Source organism: Notolepis coatsorum, assembly GCF_963971535.1.
Source record: "Notolepis coatsorum genome assembly, chromosome: 13".
NCBI classification, from domain to species: Eukaryota; Metazoa; Chordata; class Actinopteri; order Aulopiformes; family Paralepididae; genus Notolepis; species Notolepis coatsorum.
The window spans coordinates 122,809,994-122,830,433 of record NC_140177.1 but is presented as its reverse complement, the minus strand read 5'-3'; the positions used below and the strand labels follow the sequence as shown (position 1 = coordinate 122,830,433).

The 20,440-nt window shown below is 47.7% G+C and overlaps 1 protein-coding gene across 1 annotated transcript in view; it reads right to left on the bottom strand.

Moving 5' to 3' along the window:
- nfatc4 (nuclear factor of activated T cells 4) overlaps positions 1-20,440 on the bottom strand; it is a 116,319-nt gene that overhangs the window by 40,995 nt on the left and 54,884 nt on the right. Inside the window, exons 9-10 of the mRNA XM_084327514.1 lie at positions 14,737-14,877; positions 14,195-14,250 (exon numbers count right to left, since the gene is read on the bottom strand). Coding sequence (XP_084183640.1) covers positions 14,195-14,250; positions 14,737-14,877 — 197 coding nt within the window. The remainder of the gene's footprint in view (positions 1-14,194; positions 14,251-14,736; positions 14,878-20,440) is intronic.

Below are 20,440 nucleotides of genomic sequence, written 5' to 3'. Positions count from 1 at the left end.
CCAAACAGTCCTACATATTGCACACAGATGCAAGCACACTAGGTCTCGGCGCCGCCCTCTACCAGGAGCAGCAAGGACAGAAGCGTGTCATCGCTTATGCAAGCCGCGGATTGTCAAGATGTGAAACCAGGTATCCTGCCCATAAATTGGAGTTCCTTGCCTTAAAATGGTCGGTAACTGAGAAGTTCCAGGATTACCTCTATGGAAGACCATTTCTCGCTGTCACTGATAGCAACCCACTGACATATGTCCTTACCACTGCTAAGCTTGATGCCGCAATCTACAGATGGTTATCCGATCTATCAAACTTCGATTTCCAGCTGCAATACAGAGCTGGAAAACAGAATCAAGATGCTGATGGGCTGTCCAGACGACCACACAGCAGACCAGCTGATGACCCAATATCGAGAAAAGAGATGGAAAGAATACAACAGTTTGCGAAAAGACACCTCCCTGAACCAGAGCACGCAAACATGAGTGAAGACATCATTAGAGCCATCTGCGAAAGACACTTAGTTCGCGAAGTGATTGACAACAGCTCTAAGGAGACACCATCCAGCATTGCATCGGTGGTATAACTTGCCCTCCACCCAAGTGCAATCCCAGACAGCTTCCAAGGAGAAGATCAGCTGGGTGGCTTACCCGTCGTTCCGCTGATAACTCCAGCCGAAATGAGAGAAAAGCAAAAAGCCGACACCTGTATCTGTCAAGTACTACAGCTTGTGGAGTCAGGGGAGAAACCTCCACCGACACTCAGAAACGAAATCCCAGAACTTTACCTTCTACTAAGAGAGTGGAACCGGTTAGAAGTATTGGACGGAGTCCTGTACCGGAAGAGACAAGAAGGCGCACAGACCCATCATCAACTTGTGCTGCCTGAAGACCTGAGACCTATGGTCTTAAAGAGCCTTCACGATGACATGGGCCACATGGGCGTGGACCGAACCCTAGACCTCGTCCGAAAGCGATTCTATTGGCCCAAAATGTCAGCTGAAGTAGAAACAAAGATCAGGACCTGCAATCGATGTGTACGGCGTAAAGTTCCACAAGAGAAAGCTGCCCCGTTGGTGAACATCACAGCCACACGACCACTCGAGTTGCTGTGCATGGACTTTCTCAGCTTGGAACCAGACTCCAGTAACACAAAAAACATCTTGGTCATTACGGACCACTTTACGAAATACGCAATAGCGATCCCTACCGCAAATCAAAAAGCGTGGACAGTCGCTAAATGCCTATGTGACCACTTCATTGTCCACTACGGTATCCCGGAGAAACTCCACAGCGACCAAGGTGCGAATTTCCAGTCCCGCACAAATTAGAGAGCTGTGTGAGCTAGCCGGCATCAAAAAGATACGAACTACCCCGTACCATCCAAGGGGAAACCCAGTTGAACGCTTCAACAGGACCCTGCTTAATATGCTGGGCACCCTGGAGAATCAGAAGAAAAGCCATTGGCGAGACTACGTCAAACCTCTAGTACACGCCTACAACTGTACTAAGAACGACACTAATGGATTCACCCCGTATGAGCTGATGTTCGGGCGACAGCCAAGGTTGCCTGTGGACATAGCCTTCAATTTACCTGTCAACTACCAGCCAGGCTCACACTCGCAGTACGTCCGCAGTCTGAGATCCCACCTTGAAGCAAGTTACAGAGTAGCTACAGAAAATGCAAAGAAGACGGCGGACCGTAACAAAGCAAGATTCGACAAACGAGTTGTTGAGTCTACCCTGAAGGAAGGTGACAGGGTTCTCGTCAGAAACGTCCGCATCAGAGGCAAGCACAAGCTAGCAGACCGGTGGGAAGCAGAAACAAACTGGAAATGTCCCAGTCTATGTAGTGAGACCTGAAACCAGAGATGGTCCACTACGAACGCTCCACCGAGACTTACTGCTACCTTGCGGATTCCTTCCTACTACCCCTGAGGAAGATGGACCTACTGTAAAAGACAAACCTAAGCATTTCTTCATTCTTCCTGAGGGAGCTCCAGGGACAACTGATGACCCGACGACACTGAACAAGACTATCCCATCCGCAGTGAGACCTACTGAAGGCAGTTTACCTGACCCAGATACAGCGGATTAGGAGAAACACTTACCTGACATGGATCAGGATGAGAACAACCTACCTGAGAAGACCTTACCAGTTATGAGTTCAGAGGAGAACAATACTAACATGAATGAACCAGAAACCGAACCAGATGGACAGGAGAATGTCCAAGACAATGTGGAAAGAGAAGAGGAAAGAGATGTCAGAGATGGACAGGAGAATGTCCAAGACAATGTGGAAAGAGATGTCAGAGATGAACCCCCAAGAAGGTCGACAAGACATAGAGAACCTCCAAAAGTCCTGACTTATCCCCGACTAGGAAACCCACTAGTAACGATAATCTAGTCACTATTCCAGAGTCTACGCTCAGTAATCGCAGACTCTTTAGATGACTCCGACTCCCCAGAACCCCATAGGATTGTGATAATGTAGTCCTGGGATAATATGCACAGGGACGTGCATTAGGATAGAAGGGGAGGATGTAACCCAGGTTTCAGGTTCATAACTATTTAAGTTATAAGAACATAAATAGTTAATGCCATTGAATAAGAACATAAATAGTTAAGGCTATTATGTAGGAACATAAGTACTGTAGTTAATATTATTGGGTACCAAGTCCTTTGAATTACAGCATTGCCCTTTAATTTGCATCATCACGTGAGTGAGATAGATGTTGCGACAGCCACGTTTTGCTTTACGGCGCACGCCTTGCCTTACAGCGTCTCAACGTTACAGAGTCTTGCGCTGCGCAGATGCAGACACTCATTCCACGGAGAAGCCGCAGCTGATAACATTGCTGGATAACGAGATGAAATAGGAAATAGCATGATAAAAACAGTTATCAAACAGTTATAAAAGATTCCCCCAGTTGCAAAACCAAAGAAGCATTGCAGTAAAGTAGCTGTAGCCTGCGGTTTTGGTGAGTTAAATCAATATTGTGTGCTATTCAATTGTCGAGTGTACAAAAATGGTTAGCTTCATGCTACAAGCTAATAACGTTAAAGCTAATTAACGTAGCTTCATTCTGAGTCATACACGAACTGCCCCAAGCTCAAAGGAGTAGAATGGCGCCGCTACGTTCGGCCGCCTGTCTGTGCGCTCCGTCGAGACTGTGCTTACTTTTGTTAATATTTATAGTTTTAAGAGTTTTGTCTGTACCAACAGTAGGTGCATTTAATGTGTATGACCGTCAGTCACTTATAGACATCGGATTACGGGAAACTTACCGACTAGATTACTCCCTGGATCAGCTTTCTGAACCGCAGCAATGGTATGTGGAGATCCTGAGGACAATGGGACCAGATTCCGACCCCAGGAACAAAGGAATCATCAGGCGGAGAGGGAAGAGAGCTGGGATCCGTAATAGACTGAGAACCAGACGACACCGAACGCCACTACCCAGTATATTGCTAGCCAATGTACAATCAATTGACAATAAACTGGATGACATCCGAGCAAGGATTCAATTCCAGAGAGACGTTAGAGACTGCAATGTTCTCTGCTTCATTGAAACGTGGCTGTCACCAGGAATCCCAGATCACGCCATCCAACCGGCCGATCACTTCTTCATCCACCGCAAGGATAGAACAGCAGAGTCCGGCAAACAGCGTGGAGGAGGTATCGCCTTCATGTTGAACAACAATTGGAGCGATCCAGCCAACGTGAAGGAATTATCGAACCACTGCTGCCCCAACCTGGAATATATAACCATCAAGTGTCGTCCTTTCTTCCTCCCGAGGGAATTAACGGCGATCATTCTGGTCGGAGTGTATATTCCACCGCAAGCCAGCAATAGTGCCGCGCTCTCGAAGCTCCACAATGAAGTAAATAGAATCCAAGCAGCGAACGTTAACACCGCCATTGTAGTAGTGGGTGATTTCAATAGCGCCAATCTGAGAAAGGTTTTGCCTGACTTCTATCAGCATGTGACTTGTAACACCAGAGGCGGTAACATTTTAGACCACTGTTACACGCAATTCAAGGGTGGATACAAGGCTCATTCTGCTAGTGGCTTTGGTAAGTCTGATCACGCGGCCATCTTTCTTTCACCAAAATATAAACAAAGAATCAAGAGCACTCCTGTAGTCTCGCGAGAGGTGCAGAAATGGGATGTGGAGTCAGAGGAGACGCTCCAAGCTGCGCTTGAGTGCACAGACTGGAGCGTGTTCCGCGACACAGATAACATTAATGTCTACACGGAGACAGTGCTGGACTTTGTTCGTACTTTGGTGGAAGAAACAATCCCCACTACCACAATTAGAGTTTACCCAAATCAAAAACCCTGGGTAGACAAATCCGTCCGTGAAGCTCTGAAAGCGCGCACCAAAGCATACAACGACGGCCTGGTGGCAGGCAACATGAATGACCACAAGGTGGCGCGATACAACGTAAGGAGGACAGTAATAGAGGCAAAACGGCGCTACAGGGATAAAATTGAACTCCAGTTTGAACAGGCTGACTCCAGAGCTATGTGGCAGGGGCTCAAAACGATGACAGACTACAAAGGCGCCTCCCTCAAACTGAACAGTGACATCTCCTTAGCAAATGACCTCAATACCTTCTATGCGAGGTTTGATGCTGGTAATAACAACACCAGCCCACAAGCCACGGCAATGGGGGGGGGGTCTGCTGCTGATGGAGACTCAGTGTTCAGGGTAACAGAGCATGAGGTGAGGCGGACCTTTAAAAAAGTGAATATCAGGAAGGCAGCAGGACCGGACGGCATCCCCGGCCGCGTCCTAAAAGTCTGTGCCGACCAACTGGCCCCGGTATTCACTGACATATTTAACCTGTCCTTAGAACAGGCTGTCATCCCCACCTGCCTGAAGAAGTCCACTATTATCCCTGTACCCAAAAAATCCAAGCCTGCTTGCCTCAACGACTACCGCCCTGTAGCTCTCACCTCCATAGCCATGAAGTGCTTTGAGAAGCTAGTAAAGGGCTACATCTGCTCCTCCCTCCCCATCAACATGGACCCCCTGCAATTTGCATACCGCCCCAACAGGTCCACGGAGGACGCCATAGCCCATGTGCTGCACACAGCAGCATCACACCTGGACAAGAGGAAGGGGAACTATGTGAGAATGCTATTCATCGACTACAGCTCGGCATTCAATACCATAGTCCCCTCCAAACTCATAGCCAAGCTCAGGGACCTGGGCTTGAACTATGACCTCTGCCAGTGGGTCTTGGACTTCTTGACGGGCAGACCCCAGGTGGTGAGAGCAGGCAACTGCACCTCCTCATCCATCACCCTCAACATAGGGGCCCCCCAGGGCTGTGTTCTGAGTCCCCTCCTCTACTCCCTGTACACACACGACTGTGTGGCTCAGCGGAGCAGCAACACAATCATCAAATTTGCTGACGACACAATGGTGGTGGGCCTGATCTCTGCCAACGACGAGAGGGCCTACCTGGAAGAGGTCAAGGTCCTGGCGGGATGGTGCCAGGAAAACAGCCTCTCCCTGAACGTCAGCAAAACAAAGGAGATGATTGTGGACTTCAGGAGGTCGGGGGTCAAGGACTACAGCCCCCTCAGCATCGACGGGGCACCGGTTGAGAGAGTGAACAGCTTTAAGTACCTCGGAGCCTACATATCCGAGGACTTGACATGGACCACACACATTGACAGTGTTGTGAAGAAGGCACGACAACGCCTCTACTTCCTCAGGCGCCTAAGGAAGTTCCAAGTCAGTCAGAAGATCCTTAAGAACTTCTACTCATGTACAATAGAGAGCATCCTGACTGGCAACATCACCTCCTGGTTTGGGAATAGCACTGCACAAGACCGAAGCAGACTACAAAGAGTGACACGTTCAGCCGAACGCACAATTGGAGGGGGGCTCCCCACCCTCCAGAACATTTACAACAAGCGGTGCAGGGGCAAGGCTAAGAGAATCATTAAAGACTCCAGTCACCCGAACAACTGCCTCTTTGAACTGCTGCGGTCAGGCAAGCGATACCGGAGTCTCAAGGCGAGCACAGAAAGACTCAGAAGAAGCTTCTATCCCCAGGCCATCAGGCTGCTCAACGAACAATGAACACTACACAACAACCATCAAACGCACATAGCACACACATCCACACGCACACACTCACTTTAAACAAACACACTGTAGCACCCACTCCCCACACTTTATAGCACACACTCACTTTAAACAAACACACTGTAGCACCCACTCCCCACACTTTATATTTATTGATAAAGGATTGCACTACAACTCGTACACCTTACTGTAAATTGTACCTAAATTGTACCTCATCCCATTCTGCTTTGCACTATATAGTATTGTATACCTCATCCCATTCTGCTTTGCACTATATAGTATTGTATATTAGTACACTGCATAGTATTGTATATTATGGTAACTCAGTTACGTCTATTCTGCATCGAACATTGTACATATGTCTATACTGAACACTGTGACCTCATTTTCTACTTCTAATTTACATGCTATACTATGTTATTTGATACTATCTTGTCTAGCACAGTCTCTGGAGCGTAACAGTAAGAAGCATTTTGTATGAAAGTATTCTGTACTTCTGTATGACAACTATTAAAGAAACTTGAAACTTGAATTTGGTTAAATGAAAACTAGGAAGGAACCATTTCAGAAGTACTTATAATTGTATTGATATGCTGTACGTTAAGAACAAGGTCTATATACATTTTGAATGTTTTTGAGAGTTTTATATGAGTGGGGAATGTTCCACATGCTAGCGCACTTTAGCCTAAATTAGCATGTGGCATATGATCCCACGTGCTGAGATGAGACAGCCTACTTTAGCTTAGCATAGCTAAAAGTAGCCTGATTGATTATTCATTCTGAAAGCAATGAAGATGATGAAGCGATAAAAGATGGTAAATAGCTTTTATTTTCTGAACGCCTGCTCACAAGCAGGCCAGGTTTTTCTAGCACCCCGTTCCACCCTGGGAGCAGTTCCAGGAGTCCAGACCACCCATCACCACGTGCGCCCACGAGGGGACGAGGCGGTGTGCCGGACGATGCAAGATGGCGAGCCAACCCACTGAACCGCTGATATAGCTCAAGGCTAATGCCAGCCTGATTCGAATACCCCTGTTGCCCAACTCCTGTTACCTCAACAGTCCGGTAGGATTGAACTGACTGAACTTGAATCATTAGAACTTCCACGGATTGAACTGACCTGAACACAAGGACATTCCAAGGGCTTCGACCCCGTTCACCTTTTGTTACTTTGATATTGTATTTTGTATTTGATTTAATTTGATATATGGGTATTGATATTCTCCTATAGGAAGGGAGACTTAAAGGGTAATTACACCCAGTAAGATACTTGAACCACTGATAAGCTACTTGAACCATTGATGTTCTCCTACAAGAAGGGAGACTTAAAGGGTAAATACACCCAGTAAGATACTTGAACTACTGATGTTCTCTTGTAAAGAGGACGAGTTAATGGGATTCAAGTGTACCCATTGATGACATTGATTATAGTTGAATCACTGATGGTTCTCCTGTAAAAAAAGAAGGTTTAAAGGGTAATTTCACCTAATAAGGTATTTGCATTCCCATAACCTAGAATATTCCGGGGCGGTCAGGTGGCGTAGCGGAGATTGTGCTTGTCACCAATGCAAGAGGCTGCGGCCTCGACTCCAGGAGAGTCAGCATTGCCTTGGCTCGGGCTGATCGCTATACTAACTCGTTTGGCTGAGTTAGGGGGAGGGGAGCCGTGGGTGGGTCCTGGGCGTTGTGGACAGCGACCCCTACAGTTCGGTCGGGGCGCCTGCTCAGCAAGGGTAGGATCTGGAGAGAGGTAGTGCGACCTTCCACACGTTACACTCTCCCGGTGAGAATCTGTGCGGCCAGGCTGGCTGCCGGCTGGTTGCACATGCGTCGGAGGAAAGCATGTGACAGTCTCCGGCCTCTCGGACCAACAGTAGGGTAAACAGCCAGGAAGGGGGTTGGGAATTGGCATAACCACTAACAGTGGGATGGGAGAAAAATCGGAAAAAAGAAGGAGGGGGAAAAAAGATAATAAAAAAACTAAAAAAAAACTAGAATATTCCATTTGGTACTTTTGTTGTGTTACACCTTCAAAGGAAGAGTTTAAAGGGGCATTTCACCTAGTAAGGTATTTGCGTTCCCTGCACATTTAAAGGTTTAAATTGATATGTTTAGACATTTACCTAGTGAAATGATAAACTGAAATAGAGTTTACTAGAGATAACCTCAGAGACGTCTGAACCAAACCTAATGTGTTGATCTAATCAATCTAGGACTTGATATCGAACTAACCCTCCTTAAAAGAGAGGTTATTGAAAGAACCTAAAAGGGATACTTCACCACTGCCGTTTACGTCTGTATGTATTATGTATGTCTAGCTAGCGCGCATTGAATAAACACCGGTTATTGTTATAATTCTGTCTCTGGTCCACTATTCTTAAATTGTGCATATTACTCCTCTCCTCGTTTCGTACCTAGAACTGTGCCCGTGGCGAACAGCTGTTACAAGTAGGTGACACAAGTGCTACACGTGTCTTTTTACGCGTCTTTTTTTTGTCGCTCCAGAACGTTAGGTTATGACTATAACCAAGTTCTGTTAATTAGGGGTGACGCTTGGCATCACTACTGCACTATCTCGCGTACGTGCACGCGTACTGAATAAACCACAAATGTACCTCTAATACCAGTATTAGTCTGACCACACCCCTCATCAGCTTACCTTCATAAGCAGGTGTGTGGTCACCTGCTCTCCTCCTTCCCAAGCTTTCACCACAAGGTGAGGTCAAGGGCTGCAGCGGCCGTCTGATGCCAAGCGTCACCCCTAATTAACAGAACTTGGTTATAGTCATAACCTAACGTTCTGTTTCATTAGGGGCTCTGCTTGGCATCACTACTGCACAAAGGGAGGCCAAGCGGAGCCGCTGGCTGACAAATACACCCCGCTGACAGCCCCCCAAAACCATCAGAACAGGGAGGGCCGAGCCCCCCCGACCCCCCCTAATGGAGGGTATCCCCCCTATTAGAGGCCTCACGGGAAGGCGACGGACCCGACCGTGCGAAGAGGCACTCAAGCAACTTAACGCACAGGGTGAGCAGACCGTGGCTTGACCCCACGACTACACACACGCACAACCCGCATGCCACCCGGGAACGAACGGAGGAACAACCTCGTTACTGCCCCCAGAATCACGGGGTCAAGGGCAAACCCAACCCCGTGGCAAGGCCGTAGCAGCGGAGCGCGAAGGAAGACCCAGACCCACCAAAAGGACTGGACTCCCTAGAATGGGGGCCCGGAGAAGTCCATGATGCCAGCATCAAGACCCCACCAGGTGGGCACGTAGTGCCCCGCCCCCCACATCGCCAGCGTATTCGGACAAAGGCCCCTCAGTTACTGCACCTGGTATTCCCAGGCGGAATCCCATCCAAGTACTAACCAGGCCAGAACCTGCTTAGCTTCCGAGATCGGACGAGATCGAGCGTGTTCAGGTTGGTATGGCCGTAAGCCGAGCGGGCCCTGTCCCCCCAATAGTACACCGCCTGGCACACTGACCCTGCAGAACAGGCAGTCAGCATGGCCGTAAGCACACAAAAAAGGTTAACCAACGGAAGCAGGCAGCGCACCGGGGAAAAACCAGGCAACAGGCTGTTAACCCTAGCCTGGAGACTGCGGACGAGACAGGCGCCAGAGGGGACAGCTGAACACAGCCGCCCCGGCGGAAGGAGCGTAAGCTGGCGGTGTTGCATGACCAAGCCTCCATTTAAAAACCCCCACCCAGAGGGGTCGAGGCAGAGAAGGCTGACACGATTGGCAGACGTCATGAACGTGCAGGGGCACCCTCAAACGGTGAACCCGGGAGTTGACACTGCTCCAACACACCAGGGAATCAACCACCTCGGTGTTACCCAATGCGGTGGTTGTTCCTATAACCCCTCAAGAAAAAACTCCAAAACACACCTGCGGGTATACACCGGCTATACCGCAGTACAAGTGTTTCAGTTTCCAAAAAGGGTTAACCCAGGCCTACGGGTCGCAAACATCACTTCGGACCGGGCCTGGCGGTACGGGAAGCACAGGGTCACCAGAGGAGGTCAAAAAACCACCCCCACAGGCCCCTCTTCGCCATGCGTGAGAGAGGAGCGAAAAATAATGGAGAACCAGCCCCTAAGCACACCGTACCTGGTATTCCCCGGCGGTCTCCCAACCAAGTACTAACCAGGACCAACCTGTGTAGCGGCCGAGATCCGACGAGATCGAGCGCGTACAGAATGGCATGGCTGTAAGCCATGACGACAGTGCTGAGTAAAAACATACCCAACCAGGGTCTCCATAGCGCTTAACCCTGTGACACCCAGACCGACCTGGCATTTTTCCCCCTGAAAAAAGCCCAAGTCCCTCAGGGTACCAGAACAGCAGATCTGCATCCCCGGCGGACAACGGGTTCAACTGATCTGGACCAGCGTGACCAGAACCAGTCCCGTGCCCTAACCACGCCGACATGCCTACTCCAGGAGAAGGGCAGATATGCGTGTTGATCTTAACATGAAAAGAAGGCGCCACCCAGACGTTCGGACGAACCGCGCCTGGTGGCCCACCCCAAGGGCGTGAGACCCCACCACATATGTTCAGATCCATCCCGTCATCATCCCCCAGACATGAACGAGAATCCGTCGACAACCCACCCAGGTCATGGGATGTGGTCGTCGGAAGAGGAAAAACCCCCATCTCAGTTGCTTTATAAAAACGCTGTTTCAACCACAAGCAACCAAGGCGTGCCAGTCAATCGCCTGTTTACAGCGAGCTAGCACTATACGTGCGTCGGGACACACCCCCATCAATGAACAGGCTATTTAGACCTGTCATTGAATCCCCAAGGCGCCCAGGGGAACGACAAGAGGGGTGTGACACTCCCTAACTCCAACACTTCTGGAATAGAAAGAAGGAAGCATCAACAGTATGTATCCCAGTCTACACAGCCGGGGTAAAAAATGTTCACATTTTTACATCCCACCACCCTCCCATAGGAAAGAGACGGGGATCCCCAGAGAGACTTCCCACGCGAGCTGTACAGATTGAAAAGAATATATTGCACCTTGAGCCATGTAAAAAACTGGTTTTAGGGCCTCCGGGGAAGAGGCACTGAACCCATACACACTCAATAAACGAATTGAATCGAATATACATACAATAGAAAAAGGACCCTTCTAGAGGGTCCACTCACTTTGACAATCTGAGGAGGAAGGCTCTGTACTCTGATGGAGGCTTCCTCACATGGAAGAAGGAGTCCGAACTCACAGAAGGCCTGAATAGGCGCTTGGTGAGGAGGAGCCCTGACCACCCCCCCTGAAAACAGATCCATCACATGGACCTGAACAGCACACGGAAGTCCTACCAACAGAGACGCGCACGGTGACGTACTCTATGGCGGGGGAATTCCTGCGGTGCACACGCCCAATATACCAGGCCGTGGGACCAGGAACTCCCTCCCCCCCCATCCCCCCCCCCCCCCCGTAACGTGCCGAACCGCCACGTGACGGGAACCTTGAAGGACAGGGGGTGTACCCCTGACCGACAGAACAATGGGGAGAGGAAAGGTTACCAGTTCACCCCTTTACGACCCCACACCCATGATACGATGTAACGACAAAAAGAGAATATGACACAGTCATAGTCAGCTCTATGAAGCGTTTCACAGCTCCACACAGCGCATGAGCTAACCTGCTATCTGATTTTTACTAAGGAAAAACACAGAATAGAGAGGGCTCTAAGAACCCCGGTCCAACATACACATGTGCTTCTGTGGCCAGTACAACCCAGTTGTAGGTCACATGACACACACAACCCATCATCACCTACAAAAAATGGCAAAAACACTCAACAGAGGAACGCCGTTTTTTTCACAATGAGAGAATACATCATTCTTGATTAGTATCGACCACAGGCCTTGCTAAGCACACATGACAGCAACCAAACCAATTTCCCTTTAGGAAATAAGTTTCTCCAGCAGATTCAGCACAACCTCAGCAATCAAGCTAAGAGTTACATCGTATCCCTACCACACAAAAGACACAATTAATGCACAACATGTCTGACAGGAGGATGAAAAAGTCCCCAGGGAACCGGGGGGGAAAAACACAATCCTCCTATTTTACCCTCAATACGGCCAGTTAAAACAGGAAAACCTGTTAATGTGTGAACACACTGTTCATTGTCATTACAGTCTGAGAAAGAACATTCTTTTACTCACTTGTCACCAAGCATAGCTTCATAGGTTAGTTACCTTAGTTGTGAGTACACGGCCGTGTTTCTCACACAACAACCAGATCATTACATCCCGTTTGCACGGAGAAGCTAACTGCCAGTGACAAAACAGCTCACACATAACCCGCAACGTATCCTAAATGCATTGTAGCAACACACGTTTTGGGAAAAACACCGTTATTCACAATACATTTAGCAAAGTAAAACCAGAAGACGTGTTATGAGGTCTGGTCAACCCCGTTCCTACCCGGAACGTAGATCAGCGAAGTGCAGACTCAAGAAAGACCCCGTAGACAACACAGCCGATCCTGTGTTGCTCGAACTGGGCAGCGTCGTCGCTCCAACCAGTCGCTACAGTCCTCTTTGTTGACGCAATCCCCGTCCAGGCTCAGGGCAGGGTCGACAAACATCCCCTGTCAAGGATGACGTCGTGGTCAAGAGTGTAAAACATGTTAAAATCAAAGCACGTTCAACAGAATAGCTCAAGCTAACGGCCGCTCCAACCGTTCGGGTGCTACCGCTTCTGCTCGCGAGACGCCGATCTAACGACGCACGCGATCAGAAGCGAGCTCACGGCGGCGCGCGAGAAGCTAAGCTACCCCGCGCCAGGCCATGGCCATAGCAGCAAGCTAACGTTACCTAGCGACCACGACATGCTAGCCCCGCAGCTAACAGCTGACTGGCTAATAGTAGGCCCTAAGCAGGCCATGCAGCGATCCAGCAGGCTAACGCAGCAGTTAACAGCTGACTGGCTAACCGTAAGCTATGAACATGTAAACAATGACATAACACTCACCCAGACAGGCCGCCGTTCTGAACCTCTCCTCACTTTTTAAGAGAAAAGAGAAAACAAGATGTCAACACCGCTTCACAACGGTGACTTTACCACATCCGACGGAATCAGCACAGTACCAACTGGCCTGTGTAGCTGACTTTGAACATGAATCTGCCGCTATCGCACATTACATGCACATATCCCCTCGTGAAGGAATACTCTCATTTGGATATGAAAGATGGGGCCTTAACACGGTGACAGAGAGAATCCACTCGTCCAGAACACACAGGGATCACCAGTGTCAATGGTCGCGGCCCACTAGTTAAAACTATAATGGTCTCCAGACCAAGGCCTTCTGTCGCCTAGGTGGCTGAACAAAGGACCCTAGCCTGGGGCCGGTTTCCATAAACTTTGTCAAGTAGCCCCCATAGCACTAACAGACAAGTGGAGCCCGCCAGCAAACACTACTCACCCAACCTGGAACGCACCGCTTCTCACAACAGCGGCATGTCCGACAGTTCAGCTGTGGCCTGACAGGTTTCACCCCAACAAACACAGCAAGGAACTGCAGTTGAGAAGCATGCAGCGGCGTGCTCCCAATACGAAAACCGGTGGAGGGTTTTTAGAATGATCATCATCTTCCAGACACTCCAGTACGAAGACAATATCGCCGTATTTTCTCGAAAATAGTGAGAGAGAAAATAAAGATATGATGTCAACGTATCCTTGTTTCCCAAAGCTGCTCCTAAACCTTTCTTCCATCATGGTGTCAAGTGTGGGGATCTACCGAGGCACTTCTTCCTTGTGGTGAAAGCGAGAAGGAGGAGAGCAGGTGACCACACACCTGCTTATGAAGGTAAGCTGATGAGGGGTGTGGTCAGACTAATACTGGTATTAGAGGTACATTTGTGGTTTATTCAGTACGCGTGCACGTACGCGAGATAGTGCAGTAGTGATGCCAAGCAGAGCCCCTAATGAAACAGAACTGCCAATCATCACACTCAGACTCAGACTCACACTCGCTCTCACACTCATTCACACACACACACACACACACACACACACACACACACACACACACACACACACACACACACACACACACACACACACATAATTACCTCATTGCTATTATCGCGGTCAACATGTGCCTCTTCCTCCCACTGCAACTTGCCATCTAGTACATAAAACGCACACACACACACACACACACACACACACACACACACACACACACACACACACACACACACACACACACACACACACACGCACACACACACACACACACACACACACACACACACACACACACACACACACATAAATACGTAAAAATAGGAACACTGCATTGATTACATTCCTGGAATGAATATTCAGAAATTCGTCCCAAATGTTGGCATCAAGTCAAACACCAGTTTCACCTCCCATAGGAAATACACACACACACACGCACACACACACACACACACACACACACACACACACACACACACACACACACACACACACACACACACACACACACACACACACACACACACACACACACACACACACACACACACACACACACACACACACACACACACACACACACACACACACACACACACACACACACACACACACACACACACACACACACACACACACACACTACCTGTCCCTCTCTCTATGAAGAGAACTCTGGATATGGGAAGGAAGTTGCTGCCACTCAGCAGAAGCTCCTCCCCCCCCTCAACAGAACAGGAAGTCAGACTGACCGACTCCACCACTGGCAACTCCTGAGCAGAACGCTGAGCTGGGGGGGAGGGAGAGAGAGAGAGAGAGAGAGAGAGAGAGAAGAGAGAGAGAGAGAGAGAGAGAGAGAGAGAGAGAGAGAGAGGAGAGAGAGAGAGAGAGAGAGAGGAGGAGAGAGAGGGGAGGGGGGGAGAGGGGGAGAGGGGGGAGAGGAGGGGGAGAGAGAGGAGAGAGAGGAGAGAGAGAGAGAGAGAGAGAGAGAGAGAGAGAGAGAGAGAGAGAGAGAGAGAGAGAGAGAGAGGGAGAGGAGAGGAGGAGAGAGGAGAGAGAGGAGGGGGGAGAGGGGGGAGAGGGAGAGGGGGGGGAGGGGGAGGGGAGAGAGATTGATTGATTGAAAACGTTAATTAACAGATTGCAGAATGGGTACAATACAGTACAGCTCAATACAAACAACTGATAAGAGGATGGAGACCAGAAAAAGACTTTCATCTTGTTCATAAGGGTCCTCCATTTTCAATTCATCAAGACATTTTGACATACAATACATACAAATATACGGTACTGTGTAAGAAAGAGAGAACATCATAAAAATAGGTTTTATCCGAAGGGGAGAAACTGTACATTAGAGGGGATTGGGTGGGTGGGGAGTGGGGATTTGTAGTGGATCTTGTAGACCAGGCCCATTGCAAGTAGCTGTACTCTGTCATCTACTCTAAGCCATCCTAGATTGTCAAAATGGGTAAGGTGGGTTTTAGGAGTAAGGCCAAGCAGTAGTCTGACCAGTTTGTTTTGTGATGTTTGGAGCCTTGTTTTTAGAGCCTTTGAGGTGCTTTGGTACCATGAGGTGCAAGCATAGTTGTAGAAACCTTGAATGAGTGCTCCTGTTAGAGTCTTCAAGGTATTCTTATTTACCAGAGAGGAGATCCTGTACAAAAATCTTGTTCGTTGGTTGACTTTTTTGATTACATTGGTTGCCATTTTGTCACAGGATAGATTTGCCTCTAGGATGGAACCCAGGTAGGTAATTTCACCTTTCCTTGTGACAATATTGTCACCCACTGTAACAGAGAAGCCGTTGGCTTTGCGGAGTTTGCTATTTGATCCAAAGAGAATGGATTCCGTTTTGCCCAGGTGTAATGGTTTGTTATCAGCGAGCCAGGTGCAGATTCTACCGAGTTCAGAGCTGAGGACTTTTTCAACCTGCAACTTGTCCCTGTCAGAGACCAGCAGGGCCGAGTAATCCGCGAACAGGAACAAGTTGCAGTCACAAGCTGATGTAATTTGCATAAATTAGGAACAGTAAAGGTCCTAGTATGCTATCTTGTGGAACACCACAGCTCACTGGGAGGGGGGGGGGGGGGGCTGTACCGTTCACCTCCACCATCTGTTCTCCAGCTCACTGATGAACTATCAAAACCAATTGCTTTTAGCTTATCAATCAGAATGGAGTGACCTTTGGAGGTACAGCATGACCATGCTGCAGTATTTTCCCACGTCCACCTCGTGTTTGATGTGGTCGTTCAAATAGAGAAGGCATGCGTCAGTGGAATGGGATGTTCTGAAGCCAGATTGGAATTCATAGATTTGGTTTTTTTCTGCAAGGTACTTTTCGACCTGTTCGTAGAATTTTTTTTCCATAACTTTCGAGATGGAGGTAAGAATAGAAACAGGGCGGTAGTTGCCTGGGTCTAATTTGCTGCCTTTTTTGTGCAGGGGGGTCACTCTCGCAATTTTGAAATATTTGGGGACGTGTCCCTGTTTTATGGAGAGGTTTATTATGTAGGTGATGATGACTGGGGTGATGGTGGCTGCTGAGTCTCTGAGGAATTTGGAGGGGAGTTTGTTTTGAACACCTCATCAGTTGTTACCATTACAAGTTTAAAATCGTCTTTGCGAACACCTAGGTTTTTGTAGAAGGCTAGAATGTGCCCAGAGTGGGAGGGTAGTTTGTTAACCAGTGTTGTGGCTATGTTCGTAAAGAAGATGTTTAAGTAATTGGCCACATCCAGCTTGTCTGTGATGAGAGTGTCGTCTGTCCTAACACTTTGGATGCCAGTGACGCGTTTTGTCATTAGTTCATGCCGCCAGTTGAGTGCCGGCAACGCTATATAGCGTTTGTTTGTCGTATTTTTTTTTATTGGCGATTTTAATTTATATTTCATCAACGCTAGTGTTGCAGAGTCTCTCTGAGCTCAATTGGGAAGATACCGCCCCCTATCGTCTCTCCCTGTGTAACTGCACCCCATTAGTTTAGACTGATGAAGGGGGGGGCCAGTTTCCTCATTTTACTTTTCTGTCAAGCCAACTGAAGAGACCAAGTGATCGCCGGCCCTCAGAACAGCGTGGATTATGTATTTCCAGCACCCAACGCTGAATCAATAAACGCGATCGATATTTGGAATGGCGATCAGGAATTGGAATAATCTTTTTGGATAACATCTGATCTGAGGTAAAGAATCTATTTTACCAGTCTTGGGATAATCAGAGCTTTTTTCACAGATATATCAACGTGTCCCATATATGTGTGTGTGTGTGTGTGTGTGTGTGTGTGTGTGTGTGTGTGTGTGTGTGTGTGTGTGTGTGTGTGTGTGTGTGTGTGTGTGTGTGTGTGTGTGTGTGTGTGTGTGTGTGTGTGCGTGTGCGATCAGGAAATGAGAGAATATACTTTTCAGATCGCTTCTATAGCGTGCATAAGTACACATATACTATCGATAATCTAGCGTTTATTTGAAAACGATTCATAAATAGGCCAAAATTTCAACGTTTTTGTGTATGCCAGAATATTCCAGTAAATGCCGTTTATCACGGAATCTATATATTTTCCTGAAAAACGAGGGCTTTTCAAAATGCTATAAAACGGAAATGAACCGATTAAAAAACAATCCGTTTCGACAATGTTGACTGCAAAAGCGACGGGCAGATTAGACACATAGCCATAATTTAAGTTAGAGATTATGCATTCACAACGCTATCATTGAAGTGGGTGCTGGCATTTAACCACGTTTTAGCATGTTCACCAGTAGCATCCAAAGTCTTAATGTTGATGTTTGTAAATCTGGTTTTCAGTTTCTTACTGCAGCCTAGTTGGTTGTTGAGTAATTTCCAAAGCTCACAGGGTTTGTTTTTGTTTTCCTCAGTTTTATCATTGACCAAAATAAATTGCAGATTTGATCATGGTATTTACATTGTTTCTTAGCCTGTTTCGTTGTTGTTTGAGTTTAACGACGTGGGCTTGGAGATCACTGTTGAAGCTTTTGGTAAGCTTTGACTTATGAAGTTCAGAGCATTTTTTATTTCTGGTTTTCATTGCGGTCAGTGAGTCTGAATGCATCCATGGCTCAGCACGATTTTTAACCCTGGTGGTTCTCAGGGGAGCCATGTTGTTAAGTATTGATGAGAATTTTTGTTTTGAAGCCAAGCCATGTTTATTCAACTAGTGTACCCCTGAGCTCATCGGACCAGTCCAGGCTCTCCAGTTCTTGGTTAAAGGCCTCTCTAGAGTAGGTTTTGAGGTCCCTAGATGTGACTGTTTTGTGACAGCCGGCCTTTTTTTCTTTTGCGGGTACAGAATATCATAAAATGATCGCTTAACCCGCATACTATAACCCCTTTATTGGAGATTTTGGACTTGTCCGAGGTTAGAATGAGATCAATGGTAGTTTGCGTTGAATCACACACCCTTGTGGGTTGGGTAATTAGCTGACTGACACTGTGCAGATCTCAAAACCTACTGAAAGATTTGAAGACGGGTGCTTCTTTACGTTGCATAGCCGTGTTTATGTTTTCTCTCCATCTTCCACCCCAGCTAAGCACCCATCAAGTACATCATAAAAACCACTCTGCTCTGGAGGTCTGTAGATGGTGCCGACTAGTACAGTTTTAGCCCTTTCAACTCATACAGTGTCAATTGCATCATGATTCAGGTCAGTACGGGTAATGCATTTGGTATCTTTGTGTATATACATGCAGACCCCCCCCCCCATACTTGTGTTTCTATAATTTCTGACGATTGAATAGTTTTCTATTTTCACCTCAGGGTCTTTGATAGATCATCAAGATTTGTCTCAGAGAAACATATGTCGTCAGCTTGTGACTGCAACTTGTTCTTGTTCGCGGACGACTCAGCCCTGCTGGTCTCTGACAAGAACAAGTTACAGGTTGAAAAAACCCTCAGATCAGAACTCGGCAGAATCTGCACCTGGCTCGCTGATAACAAACGATCATTACACCTGGGTAAAACAGAGTCCATTCTCTTCTGATCAAATAACAAACTCAGCAAGACCGACGGCTTCTCAGTTACAGTGGGTGACAATATTGTCACAAGGAAAGATGAAATTACATACCTAGGGTCCATCCTAGAGGCAAATCTTTCCTGAGACAAAATGGCATCCAAGGTAATAAAAAAAGTCAACCAACGAACTAGATTCTTGTACCGGATCTCCTCTCTGGTAAACAAGAATACCCTGAAGACTCTGGCAGAGGCACTCATTCAAGGGTACTATGACTATGCTTGCACCTCATCGTACCAAAGCACCTCAAAGGCGCTAAAAACAAGATTACAAACATCACAAAACAAACTGGTCAGACTACTACTTGAACCCACCTCACCCCTGCCCACTTTGACTACCTAGGATGGCTTAGAGTAGACGACAGAGTACAGCAACTTGCAATGGGCCTGGTCTACAAGATACACTATACGACTAAGGTACCCATGTACATGTCAAAATACTTCCCAAAGGTCAGTGAATACCACGACCACAACACCAGAGGAAGCTCAACAAATCATGTTAAACCCAGATTCGGCTCAAATAAGGGACTAAACACGTTTCGCAATTATGCCACATCAATGTGGAACGCCCTACCCAAAGCTGTAAAGGAATGTGAATCCCTACCCAAATTCAAAACCACTCTAAAAGAGCACCTACGGGAGGCTGCAATTCGAAACTGGCCACCGTAAATGTCCAAACCTCCCCACCCCCTCCTAATAGACAGTCTCCTCCCCACCGTATGTATATATTCTCTCCCCACCGTATGTATATTTCTCTCCCACCCACCCACCCACCCCCTCCTAATGTACAGTCTCCTCCCCACCGTATGTATATATTCTCTCCCCACCGTATGTATATTTCTCTCCCACCCACCTACCCCCTCCTAATGTACAGTATCCTCCCCATCATATGTATATACTCTCTGTCAGGATCTATGGGTAACAGTACTGTATATTTGCATATCATATATGTCACAAATGTAACAGTACTATATACCTGTATGTCATGTATGTCCCTATGCCATAAATGTCATGATGTCATGTATGTTGTGTATGTCATAAATGTCACTATGAATTGAAAATGGGGGACCCTGATGTAAACAAGACAAACGTCTTTATCTGGTCTGCATCCCCTTAACAATTGTATGTATTGAGCCGTACTGTATTGTTCATTCATTCATTCATGTTTGCCTCTACCGTAAGGCAGAGAGAGAGAGAGGGGGGGGGGGGGGGGGGAGAGATAGAGAGAGAGGGGGGGGGGGAGAGAGACAGAGAGAGAATGAGAGAGACAGAGAGAGGGAGAGACAGACAGAGAAAGAGAGTGAGACAGAGAGAGAGAAACAGAGATCTATCTATC